Source organism: Apodemus sylvaticus, chromosome 7 (assembly GCF_947179515.1).
Source record: "Apodemus sylvaticus chromosome 7, mApoSyl1.1, whole genome shotgun sequence".
Taxonomy (NCBI): Eukaryota; Metazoa; Chordata; class Mammalia; order Rodentia; family Muridae; genus Apodemus; species Apodemus sylvaticus.
In genome coordinates this window covers 16,377,588-16,390,039 of record NC_067478.1, presented here as the reverse complement: position 1 = coordinate 16,390,039, position 12,452 = coordinate 16,377,588, and the positions used below count along the sequence as shown (strand labels likewise).

The 12,452-nt window shown below is 50.4% G+C and overlaps 1 protein-coding gene across 2 annotated transcripts in view; it reads right to left on the bottom strand.

Moving 5' to 3' along the window:
- Nucleotides 1-2,704: 2,704 nt before the first annotated feature.
- Mapkapk3 (MAPK activated protein kinase 3) overlaps nucleotides 2,705-12,452 on the bottom strand; it is a 36,922-nt gene continuing 27,174 nt past the window's right edge. For both annotated transcript variants that reach the window (XM_052187388.1, XM_052187389.1), the window contains 8 exons: nucleotides 11,794-11,858; nucleotides 9,769-9,848; nucleotides 7,924-8,047; nucleotides 6,748-6,823; nucleotides 6,227-6,351; nucleotides 5,244-5,329; nucleotides 4,890-4,970; nucleotides 2,705-4,070 (listed from right to left, as the gene is read on the bottom strand). In XM_052187388.1, coding sequence (XP_052043348.1) covers nucleotides 3,918-4,070; nucleotides 4,890-4,970; nucleotides 5,244-5,329; nucleotides 6,227-6,351; nucleotides 6,748-6,823; nucleotides 7,924-8,047; nucleotides 9,769-9,848; nucleotides 11,794-11,858 — 790 coding nt within the window. In that variant the 3' untranslated portion in view covers nucleotides 2,705-3,917. The remainder of the gene's footprint in view (nucleotides 4,071-4,889; nucleotides 4,971-5,243; nucleotides 5,330-6,226; nucleotides 6,352-6,747; nucleotides 6,824-7,923; nucleotides 8,048-9,768; nucleotides 9,849-11,793; nucleotides 11,859-12,452) is intronic.

Sequence of the window (12,452 nt, the reverse complement as noted above, 5' to 3'; positions counted from 1 at the left end):
TTCTGAGCTAGAAGGCAACTGTGAAAATTCATGAGAGCTACAGAGGCTCAACCTAAAATGACCATGTCTACAGACAGTTACACAGTTCCCACTGCACCTTTGTGCCTTCCAAAGGCAGTTTCAAGAGGCCAGAAAGACATCGAGACCCCTGCAGAGGCTGTAGCAAGCTGCATTTGGAGGCTTGGTTGTAATGCTGCTGTGGAGGGGCTGAGTGGAGGGCGAGGGCGGAGAGGGGCTGAGTGGAGGGCGAGGGCAGAGAGGGGATGGTACAGAATAGCAATGAGCCAGACTGCTGGAAGCTAGCCAGCCTCAGGTTCTGAGGACAGAGTCAGGGCTCCCCCACTCAGCTCCTACACACACACAGAGGGGGGAAGGGAGGGAGGGAGGGAGGGGGTGGAGGGAGGGAGGGGGTGGAGGGAGAGAAGGAGGGAAGGAGGGAGAGACAGAGAAAGAGACAGAGAGACAGAGAAAGATCTATCACATATATGCACCTCTCTCACACACATACACATGCATATCTCTCTGTCTCTCTCTCTCTCTCTCTCTCTCTCTCTCTCACACACACACACACACACACACACACACACACACACACACGCACCTCATCACTAAACGCTCCTAAAGAAGCTACCACAGTAACTGTATAATAAATGCCTCTGTTTTGATTAGCTCGTGTGAGTGTGTGGCTGGCTCATTTCTTAGCCCATCTAATACCTACCATCTAATGGTCATTTTCCATGGTCCATTCCACAGGTTGCCACACTGAGGCCCTGGTCTCCAACCTCCTGGTCCTGGCTTGTGGAAACTCCTTCTAAGGTCAGAAGTCAGGGGCCCAAGCACTGAGTTGGGCTTATCACTGAGGGAGATTTTCTCATGGGATCGTGGAAGTGGCCAAGGAGACACAGGAGAGGGAGGAATAAGGCTTTCTCCTCTTGTTTGACTTAACTGGCCCGATAGCACCTCTTCCCTAAGAGCCACAGAAGAGGACAAGCGTCTTCCCTTGCAACAAGTGATGGGCCAAGTGTGACTGACTAAACAATCCTCTCTCGGGCCCAGCAGGAAGTCACAGATCTATAACAGCCATTCCAAAACTACTGCAGCAATGGTTTTACCTTTGGAAAAGGTGGGTACAGCAGCAAATCCAAGCCAGCCCCGAGGACAATAAGACTGGAAGAGCAGAGGCACAGACGGAGCTGAAGGGCAGTATCTGGTCCCAGCTACTCTACTCTTAAACCCTGAGCCTATCAGGCACCCTTCCTGTCCCCTAAACTCTCTTTGATTTAAATCACCCATGAATTTTCCTCTTGGACCACATGAATGCCATGATTCAATTATATACATTTGTGTAGTGCAGGACTTAAGGGGTATGCCCGGTACACGGTGGACATCCAGTCCCTATTAGCTACCCTCTGCCCCTTCTCCCATGAATCTAAACTCCTTGAGACGAGAACCCTGCCTGAAGTTGTTACTGACACCTTCTTTGTGCTTAACACGTCTCAGGCATAGTGGGGACTCGCAGCCAAAGTGAAAGACTCCATCTATACCTTAAGTTCTATTTGTACCTCCCTGCATGCCCAGCGGTCCACTAGCCTTAGAAAGCACACTAGGAATGTTGACCTGAACCATATGCGCTTGAGGACCCTCAAAGACACTAACTGCTCTCCTTTGAAGCCCAGAGCTGCAATAAAGGTCCCCAAAGTCCACTGACAAGCAAATCCTTGGAAGTGAAATCCCACAGTATGGAAGATCTGATTTTCCAAATGCACAGTCCCAGAGGTAGAAGTGGGCCTGAACTGTGCTTCCCTCCTCCTCAGACCACACTAGGTGCTCCCTGTCTAAATGGATTGGAATGCCAAAGTAGGTAAAGCGGGCTAGGCATGCACCTTGTACCAAGGCACTCTCTTAAGAGTATGGCACAAATGATGCCTACCCCGATTCCTCAGCTGACACTATGAGGTGGGCACCCTCCTCTGCAGCATTCATTTGAGGAACTGGAAGTCACGAAAGCTGAGGGACATGTCCAAGGTCACCAAGTTAGGAAGCAGCAGAATATCTCTGGAATGCATGCTTTCTAATGTCTCTGAGCCCCTCACCCCCACCCCTGAGGGAAGAGGGGCAGCAGAGGAGAAGGGAGCCCTGCCTGAGCCAGATGAGCTCTTGGAAAACTGGGAGGTTTCAGGATGGGAGCTGGGAGGAGAAATGGTACTGTGTGGCACAGCGAGGGCCCCTTGAGGCTGCCCTCAGGGCTCCCAAGGGGTGAGGGTGCTCTCTTGCTGGAATAATGAAAAGACAGTCTTCAGCATACCACCCCTCCCCGCCCCGATATTCTCACTGCCAAATGAAACCTGGCAGCTTCTGAAAATAGCTCCGCGCTGCAGCAGGCGCTTTGCCCGCCCTTCAGCAGGCTGGCACGCAGCTGGGGGTGGCCACTGTGGGCAGACGCTGGCACACACAGGGCCGGGGGTGGGTGTCACACATACAGCGCTCAGGGGCGGCACAGAGCCGGAGGCATGTGTCAGCTGCCATCCCTCAGTCCTTCTGACCTTTCTACAATGAATGAGACAGAGGTGCTGGAGTCCTCCTGCCTGGCGTGTTTACCAGGCCAGAGGCACTCTCTCCAGCCAGACTAAAGTCACCAGTAGGGGTGTAGAGCTGTCCTTTGAGCACTTCTGATCAACTAAGTAGCCACAAAGAAACCCAGGAATCATTGAAAATGTGTTTATTAATATCTGAATATAAAACCCAGCAGCACTGTTGTAGTCGATAAGATCTAAGGTTCCCCAGCCAGTGAGAAGGGCCAGGATCTAGGATCTAGGAAGTTGGCTAGGTGCCAGGCACTTTCTGGGTCACCAATCAACCTCTCAGCACCTGGATGCTACCCTGGGCAGGACAGGGCAGAGCTGGCTGAATCTGGGGTCAGCCAAGGAAAACCCTCTCTGTTCCGACTCAGGCTAAAGCCAGGACCAGACCTTGTAAGCATGGCTCGGCAGTCCTTCACCACCCAGGTCTGATCCAGAGTGGGGGGGGGGGGGTCCTGGGTAACAAGGAGGCAAGCACGCCCGTTCACAAAAGTAAACCCAAAGGCAGCCGGTGCTCTCAGCAGAGACTGGCTGTCCTACCTGAGATCTGGTGAGCAGGAAGAGATGGGAACTTTTGTCACAGTGAAGTTTCCAAAATGGAAAAAAGTTAAGGATACCCACCCCCAGCATACATATCCACACCTTCAGTTGAGATGAGAAGTTACCTTTTAGATCAAGGGGTAACGAGAGGACACTTGCCCCGAGCCCCCCCCCCCCCCCCCCCCCCCCCCGATTCTCTGAGTGTTAACATGGGCTCTTGCTAACAGTAAGGCAGGACTGAACCACCCAGGAAAGTAAGCAAAAACGGGACTCTGCAGCCTCTGGCAGACCAAAGAGGCCTGAGCCAGGAGAACAACAAACCTCCCCAAGAAGGTAGACCCTGGATTGTCGCTCCTTCCTCCTTTGTTCAGTATTCTCAGACAGCAACATGGCCTCTGGTCACCATAGCAACCAATGGCCCAATACCTTCCTCAAGGCCAGCCCCATCTGCCCACACAGCAGGATACATCCTTTATAGAAAAAGGGTAGATCTGTCACTACTCCCAGTGGCCTAGAAGTAAGGCTGCATCTTAAGGCAAAACTGAGCTGGGCCTTCAGCCTAGTCAGTGTGCAAAGTTGCTCCCGCTGCAGCAGAGGGGTCCCGTCCCTGAGGACAGCAGCTTGCTAGAGCTGAGACTCAGGCTGGGACTCTTGGGCCAAGCTCTTTATCCTCAAGTTCAATGTGACACATAAAACAACAAAATTATCCTTTTTGTTATAAGAATGAGTCCAGCCCCTCCTGGCCAAAGCCTCAGGACATTACAGTCTGTCAGTCTGGCTCCTCTAAGGCACCACGTGTTACTGATTGTTGCATCCTTGTGAGGCTGAGGAACTGCCTGCCTGCTTTTTCCTCCGCTTGTTGAGGAGTCGGTTGTTAGAGGTCTTCAGGTCCTTGATCTTCACCTGGTCATAGTCTACTCGCATAGTGGCCAGGGCGCTGGTCATCTCTTCCTGAGTACCATTAGCATGGGAAAAAGAAGAGGTCGAGGTTGGTATAGACTGACCTTGAAAACTGTCATGTCCGTACCTGGGAAGCCCCTCAACAAGCACTAACAGGAGTATCAGCGTGCACTGCTCCAGTACCTATTGTGTGCTTGGCCCTGGGCACATAATCCTCTCTACAGTGTGTGTGTGTGTGTGTGTGTGTGTGTGTGTGTGTGTGTTGAACACTGAGTTATTCACAAAGGCAAAAGAAAGGAATGAGTCCCTGCACCACACTACAGCTACATGGACAGAGAACTGAACCAGTGGCATGTGTGTAGAAGAACCTCGATATTCACAAAGGCAAAAGAAAGGAATGAGTCCCTGCACCACACTACAGCTACATGGACAGAGAACTGAACCAGTGGCATGTGTGTAGAAGAACCTCGAGGCCTGGAGACAATGACATTTCCCTGGATCTCCAAGGATCTGGAGCTTGAAACCTAGCACTCTATGGTGCTATTTCACAGAGGCCCATCTGACCTTTACTATGTCTAAAAGTATGCTGGGTCCTATCTCGAATGTTATTGGTCATAAGAGAGTTTACAACCAATGCTTGGACCCCCAAATCTTTTCATCGAGTCCCTGGCCTAAAGTCCCCTCAGCAAGGATTGACCCACCCAGTATCATGTAGATGGGAAAGTGCAGCAGCCCAGTGCTCAGTGGTATTCTCTGACTGGATCATTAGGGCAGTCACTGGCATCTCCAGGCACAGGGGAGGAGCTAAACTCTAGATTCTGAGGAGATGTCATCCTGGAATGTATAGAGACTGAGACAGAATCTACCCACCTTGACGTCATCCCAGTGGTCTTTGTCTTCCTGTAGCACTCGGGCTGTGTGGAGTGGAGTCTGTGGGACCACCATTGATTGCTAGAAGGAACCGCAGGCCCATGGATTACTAACTAGAACTGTGTGGTACAGCATAAGCTACCTTTGTCACATAGCCTGCTCCTATTCTCAGGTGGGGAAATGCTGGCTCAGAGAGAGGTGAAGGAGCCAGGCTGGGCCAGTGGCAAAGCCAGGCCATAGGTGCGGTGTGACCATACATCACTGTACAAGGTCCCAGTCCAACCCTGCACCCGGGCCTCCAGGGCTATCCCCTTCCATCCTGCCAGCCCTACTCCAGGTCAAGACCATGCTCACGTTGATCCAAGGATGGTTCATGAACTGCATGATGGTCAGCCTCTCTGTGGGATCTGTCTTCAGGAGCAGGCGGATTAACTGCTTGGCTAGGGGACCCAGAAAAGAGAGATCAGTGAGTCTCTCAGCTCCCCCACATGAGTCACAAGCTCTGTCAGGCAGGGCTCTGCGTGCACCTACATTCTTCATGATCAGAAATGGTGAGCTAACAACTATTTCTCGTTCAAGGTCACTAAGTGCTCAGAATAATTTGTTAAGCAACAGGATAATTTGTTAAGGATTGTTTGTGCTACCTGGGAGGGAAAATATGAACAAAACAAGGAAGGGGTCCTGGGAAAGCAGGATTTATTGATTTTTATGTGGTTGTTGTTTTTGTTTGTTTTTGAAGACAGGGTTTCTTTGTGTACCTTTGGCTGTCCTTGAACTCACAGAGATCCTCCTGCCTCTGCCTCCTGGCTGGGGAGACAAATGTTGAACCCACTTGACAGATACAGAAACTGAGAAAAGTTCAGATGACTTGTCTAGGTTCAAATAGCTAGGATTTGAACACAAGTCAGTTCGATGGCCAAAGGTGTTAGCATTTCCTCTAGGCCCCGCTCAACATTTACCTAGCAATGGCTACCTGCTAGGTATGAACCTCTTTCTGTTCAGATGGCTTCTCTCTCTCTCTCCATCTTTCCTTCCCCCACCTCTCCAGCCCCCTCTGTCCCCAGCTAGACTCTTCCCCTTTTCTCTCTTCTTCTCTCCTCTCTCTTTTTGTCCTTCTCTGTACCCTGTCCTCTGCCTCTGCCCCTTTCTCCAGGTCTCAAATAAATCCTCTTTTATATTAGGCCTGTTGTGCGGCTTGATTGTTGAAGGAGACACCTTGGCAGGGTCCACCAAGGCACCCCCTCATGCTGCCGTTTTATAAAACACAACAAAAAAAAAAAGGGTATCTTCCAAAATGAAGGTTGAAGGGGCCAGGTTGGGTAGAGACGCTTACTTACCATCCTCAGAGACTTCTGACCATTCAGGTTTAGGGAAGCCATACTGGCCCAAGCGAATCCTTCTCTTCATTCCTGGAGAGATGGCCTGGCCAGTGTTGGAGTAGAAGGGTGGAAATCCACACAAACTGGCAAAGAGAAGAGGTCATTTGGTACAAGGGTTGGGCACACAAGGGTCAGACAGACCCATTCTCTCCTTCTCACTAGGGAGACAGGCAGCCAGACACCACAGCAATAACACCAGCCCTGTGGACTCTTGAACACATCCCAGGAATGCCTTCAGCCTTGACATGAGGAAGCCCGAACGCAGTTTCAAGGATTGTGTCTCACAACACAAGAAACAAAAGACAACCCGGCCAAGGGATGACACGTGAAATTAAAAAAAATAAATAAAATAAAAAGCCCTTTCTAGGGACAAAGGGAGTGAGAACTTGAAATAGCTCATGGAAAGGTGGAAGCAGAGAACTGAGGTGGGGTGGGGTGGGGATGGGGGGTGGGGGCGGGGGCGGAGGAGTGGTACTCACAGGATGTACATGATGACGCCCAATGACCACATATCGCACGACTTGTCATACTTCTCTGGACCCAGGACCTCAGGAGCTACCAGAGCAGAGGGCATAGGAGATCGCTCAGCCCCAAGGGTCTTGGGGACTAGGAAAGAGTCTTAAGCCTGGGTAAGGTGAGGAACAGGTACCCAGGCTGGGAGATAGGGCAGAGCAGACTGGCGTCTGGCACCTTTCTGGGAAGGCAGCATGTGTGTGAAGTAGCGGGAGGAGAGACAGCTACCAGGAAAAAAAAAAGCTGCTTTCAGACAAACCCCTAGCTACTCTCGGTCCCTCTGCCAGTCTCAACTTGGTAAGAGAGAGGAAGGGAGAAGGCCAGCCCCAAGTTTGGAGAGGCCTTGCAACTGAAGAACATCTCAGTCTGCCAGCGGTGTTACATTGTGTCTCTCATCTCCCTGAACGCACAGCCCAGATCACAAGGTTCCGGTTCCATCAGCTTGTATACCCACCGTCTCAGTCTTTCAATCAGGCCAATGAGGTCAGCAGGCCAGACTTAATCATGAAAGTACTGAAGAATACACTCAGATAAACAGGGGGCCATTTCTGAAGCTCTGTACCCCTTAGCTGCCCTCCCAAAGAGGACAAAAGCTTCAATCATCGCCCTCTCAGGAAACGGACACTAGTTACAGGGGCCTTAGGTAACACGGGAGGTTGCCAAGAGCTTTCCCAGGAATCGTAAGTATGCGATGCCCCCACCTAATTCCTGGCTCAAGGGGCCCTTTCCCACGAGGCAGTTCACTAGTACCCTGTATCCCTCTGGTGTAGGAGAAAAGGCCTGCCCACTTTCTGAATATGAAGATGAAAGCCGGAGAAAAACAAGCACGGCTGGGCTCCGTCCCGAGCTGATGGCAGCCTTTTATCACGTATATATTTAGAGCTGCTGTGACGTCATTCAGCTCACAGGCCACAGCCAGAATTTTCCTGGATCTATTTTCAAAAGCAGAAGCTGAAGTTTGGAAGAATATTTTTGCAGCCTCCGGGCCCCCCCCCCCAGCCACCCGCCTCCATGCAGACAAGAGCGCTCCCTCCTCCCTCTCCACCAGGCTTTAACGCTTTGGTTTCCACAACCCCACTGGCTACCCAGTTCTACAGCAGTATACAGAGACGGGGGATACAAGCCTCATGCACAAGACTCACCCACATAATAGGGGGTGTAACAGGGTGTCTGGAGGGCATTTTGGGTGGTTTCCTTGGCAAAGCCAAAATCGGTGAGTTTGAGTACAGCATCCTTCTCCTTGGATGTATAGAGTAGGTTTTCAGGCTGCATCCAGAAGAGAAAGAAAGCATTGGTATAGAGGAAGGTACGAGGAGTCCACAGAGTCCCCTCCTCCAGATGCCGTGCCTCCATCCCAATATATGATGAGCCGGCTTGGTTTTATGAAAAGCTCTGGACCCCCGATCACTAACGATGTGGAGCTGACACCTTCATTGACAGAGAGAAAAGTGGGGCAGGTACTTAGTCAAGACCATGAGTGACCAGGTGCCATAGAAAGCCCCTAGGCAGAAACTTCTCTTCCTGAGTTAGTGAGAATACCATGAAAGATGCCAGAAAGATGCTGGAGTAGAAAGCAGACAGCTCATGAGCTAATATCGCCGGGCCCAGAAGGAAGCCCACAAAGCACCAGGAGGCCAGGCCCACTGCTTGCTCAGGGAAGCATGTGCCCCCAACTCAGACCCCAGGAGCTACACAGAAGAAATCTTCCTAGTTGCAAAGCACAGATGGGGCTGGCAGATGGGGACAGCCAGCAGGGTTCCAGGGAGGAGGCAGCCCTGAAAAGCTGGCTTCCAGTGAGCAGGTAGGATCTAGGTGCATGTCAAAGAGCAGGAGGGATGACGGACGCCCAAGCAGAACTTGGGTGGAAGAGTAGTGCTCCAGTTTGGATGCAGCGGGAGCTGTTTTGTAGGTTCTGTGGGAGACAATCTGACCTTGGATTGGAATAAACAGAGAAGCGGTTCAGCATACTCCGCTCGAAGAAGGCTTCTCTTCCCGTAGGAAGAAGAGAACTTGCGGGGAGGGGGTGGGGGCAAAATAAAGCACAGATTTAGAGGGTGGGTCTTCTTTGGCTGTGTGTGTAGCCTGAATCAAAGGGTAACTGCATGGGCTGGCAGCCCTCAACCAGAGAGGCGTGTCAGCTAGGCTATCTGCTCTCCTAGGTCCAGGCTTAGGAGGAAATAAGCCTCGTGCATAAAGGCGAGGAGGAGCAAACAGATTCTGAGCTAATAGTGGCGCACACACAAATGCCTATGTGTGTGTATGCATATGGTTACATGTACGCAGGGCTGCCTAGGAGACCTCAGTTCTCCAAGGAAGGAAATTTTGGAGCAGTATACTTCCTGTCTTTCAACATCATTCACCGAGCAGGCATACAGGCCCAGCCCCGGGTCCGCCTGGGTTCATTCCTTCCTCAAATAGCCAGCAAATGGCTTTGTTCTATTTAAACGCTGCTGTCTGGTAGCCAAATTTGTTTAAATTATATTTCTAACTTCACAGAAGACCTGATGCTATAAGACAGCCCCTCTCTAAGGTCCGGCTGTAGACAAAGGGTCATAAAACTTCTCACTGAGCAAGAGAGCAAGTGACAGAACCGCAAAGTAGCAACTTCACCGCCTAAGGTGAGGCAGTTAATTTCTGCAAGAGCCTCAGTTCGCTTGTCTATAAAATGGGTAAATGGCCCCTATCCCATAGAACCAGCTGAGGACCAAGAGATGTTTGTGGCGGCCCCCGGCTGGAAGTGGGCAGTCATTCTCATTACTATTGGGATTGCCCAGTGTTTGAAGAAAACAAGGACGTCCGTCTGGCGAGAGCAGAATGAGTGTGTTTGCCACGGGAGTAGAGAAGAGCGGTTTGACCTGAGAAGCTGAGGCGAGGAATTTAGCCTTGACTCATTGAGTGCTGAGGGGGTGGGAGGTGCGGAGAGGGCAGCAGGGGCTGAGACTGAGTAACTCCTTCCTTGTCCCCCAGGCTCAGTTTGGTCAGCTCACCTTGACATCTCGGTGGGCAATGTTCTGGCTGTGCAAGAACTGGATGGCAGTGCCAATGTCCCGCATTATCTCTGCAGCCTCTGCAGGCACAGACAAAGGAGTTAGGGGAGTGTCCCTTACAAGTCATGGGACCTGACTGGGAATAACAGAATCTCTCTTGAGCATAGTCTAGCAGGCCAGCACTAGGTGGCAGTCCTGCAACCCAGGTCTTCCATTCTAGATATCCATCCAGACATTCCAGTTTCTCCCAAAGATGTCCTGAGGGCTCTTTCCTCCTCAGGCCTATACCTTATTTCAGTTCCATAGTGGGTCAGCACCAAGAGCCTTTTGAGTTTCCACTCTCAAGACCATAGATAGTCCTTCGATGTCACGGATTTAAAAACCAAACCCCTTGAGGGGCTGAGACATTCCATCTCCTTCTTTTTAAAAAGTTTTTTCTTTTCTTTCTTTTTTTATTAGATATATTCTTTATTTACATTTCAAATGTTGTCCCCTTTCCTGTTCCCCCACCAAAAAAATCGCATAAGCCATCTCCTCTCCCCTTGTTTTCCAATCAACCGTCTCCCGCTTCCCTGTCCTGGTATTCCTCTACACTGCGGCATCGAGTCTTTCCAGGACCAAGGGCCTCTCCTCTTTGGTGTCTTAACAAGGCCATCCTCTGTTGCCTATACGTCTGGAGCCATGGGTAACTCCATGTGTACTCTTGGGTTGATGATTTTGTCCCTGGGAGCTCTGGGAGTACTGAGTGACTCGTATTGTTGTTCCTCCTATGGCGCTGCAAACCCCTTCAGCTCCTTGGGTCTTTTCTCTAGCTCCTCCATTGGGGACCCTGTGCTCAGTTCAATGGCTGGCTGAGGGTGTCCCCCTCTGTATTTCTCACATACTAGCAGAGCCTCCCAGGTGACAGCTATATCCCGCTCCGGTCAGCAAACACTTGTGGGCATTGATAATAGTGTCTGTGTTTTTTAACTGTATATGGGATAGATCCCTAGGTGGGGTAGTCTCTGGATGGTCTTTCCTTCAAACTCTGCCTCACCCTTTGTCTCTGTATCTCCTTCTGTGGATATTTTGTTCCTCCTTCTAAGAAGGACTAGAGTATCCATACTTTGTTCTTCCTCCTCCTTGGGCATCATTTGATATGTGAATTGTGTCTTGGGTATTCCAAGCTTCTGGGCTAATATCCACTTATCAGTGAGTGATACCATGTGTGTTCTTTTGTGATTGGGTTACCTCACTCATTTTCCAGTTCCACTCATTTGCCTAAGAATTTCATTAATTCACTGTTTTTAATAGCTGAGTAGTATTCCATTGTGTATATATACCACATTTTCTGTATTCATTCCTCCGTTGAGGCACATGTGGGTCCTTTCCAGCTTCTGGCTATTATAAATAAGGCTGCTATGAACATAGTAGAACATGTGTGTTTATTACATGCTGGGAAATCCTCTGGGTATATGCCCAGGAGTGGTATAACAGGGTTCTCTGGTAGTATTATGCCCTGTTTTCTGAGGAACCACCAAACTGATTTCCAGAATGGTTGTATCAGCTTGCATTCCCACCAGCAGTGGAGGAGTGTTTCTCTTTCTCCACATCCTTGCCAGCACCTGCTGTCTCCTGAGTTTTTGATCTTAGCCATTCTGACTAGTGTGAGGTAAAATCTGATTTGCATTTCCCTGATGACTAAGGATTTTGAACATTTCTTTTTTTCAATATATTTTTGTTTGTTTTTGTTTTTTTGTTTTTATTAAGACAGGGTTTCTCTGTATAGTCCTGGCTGTCCTGGAACTCACTCTGTAGACCAGGTTGGCCTCGAATTCAGAAATCCACCTGCCTCTGCCTCCCAAGCGCTGGGATTACAGGCGTGCGCCACCACTGCCCGGCTGAACATTTCTTTAGGTGCCTTCTTTTCAGTTCTTAGGTGAATTTTGAGGTTCAGTGAGGTGCAGACCTTGGCTAGTATGTCATAGCATCTCTAGTGTACCCTTCCCACCCTAATTCCCCACTGGTCCCAGGGTCCACACAAACCTCTCTCAGTGAAAGCCTGGTCACCTCGCTCCTGAATCCTGCTGAATAGCTCACCGCCCTCCATGCTGCAAGATAAGCAGAAAGGGGGAGATCTGAGTATCCCCAACTCACTCACACTGCCCTGGAGCAGAGGCCTGGGTCCCCGTGCCATGGAGAACCTGGCAGATGGCTGTCAGCTTGGGTGCGTTGATCTGAACTTTCAGAACTAAGAAAAGATGGTGAGCCTGGATCCTTGCCCAGAAACTCCTATGCTCTCTGTGGTGCTGGCTCTGCTGGGCTCTGAGACCTTGAACACCACCCCGCCCCAACCCTATCCAAGGGTATTTTCCCAGATGCATGAAGAGACATCAGTTGTTGTCTTCATGGCCCATTGCTCTCTGAGTGCTCTGGTGGGCTATGCCCTGGGTTCTGCCCACCCTTCATGCACATTGCTACGTAACCCTGGCCTGCTTCCTTCCTTCAGCTTCCTCTTTTGTTAAAGGAGAATAATAATACCAAGCTCCAACTCGTCATGAAGAATAACTGTGTGATACACAGGGAGAGCTTGGAGCAGAGTCAAGCTCCGGGTGAATGCCTCATTACACGACCTTCCTCCACATTTAACATGTGAGTTACAGAGATTCAGAGTGATTAGCGGGTGCCCACGGTCCCACAGCTAG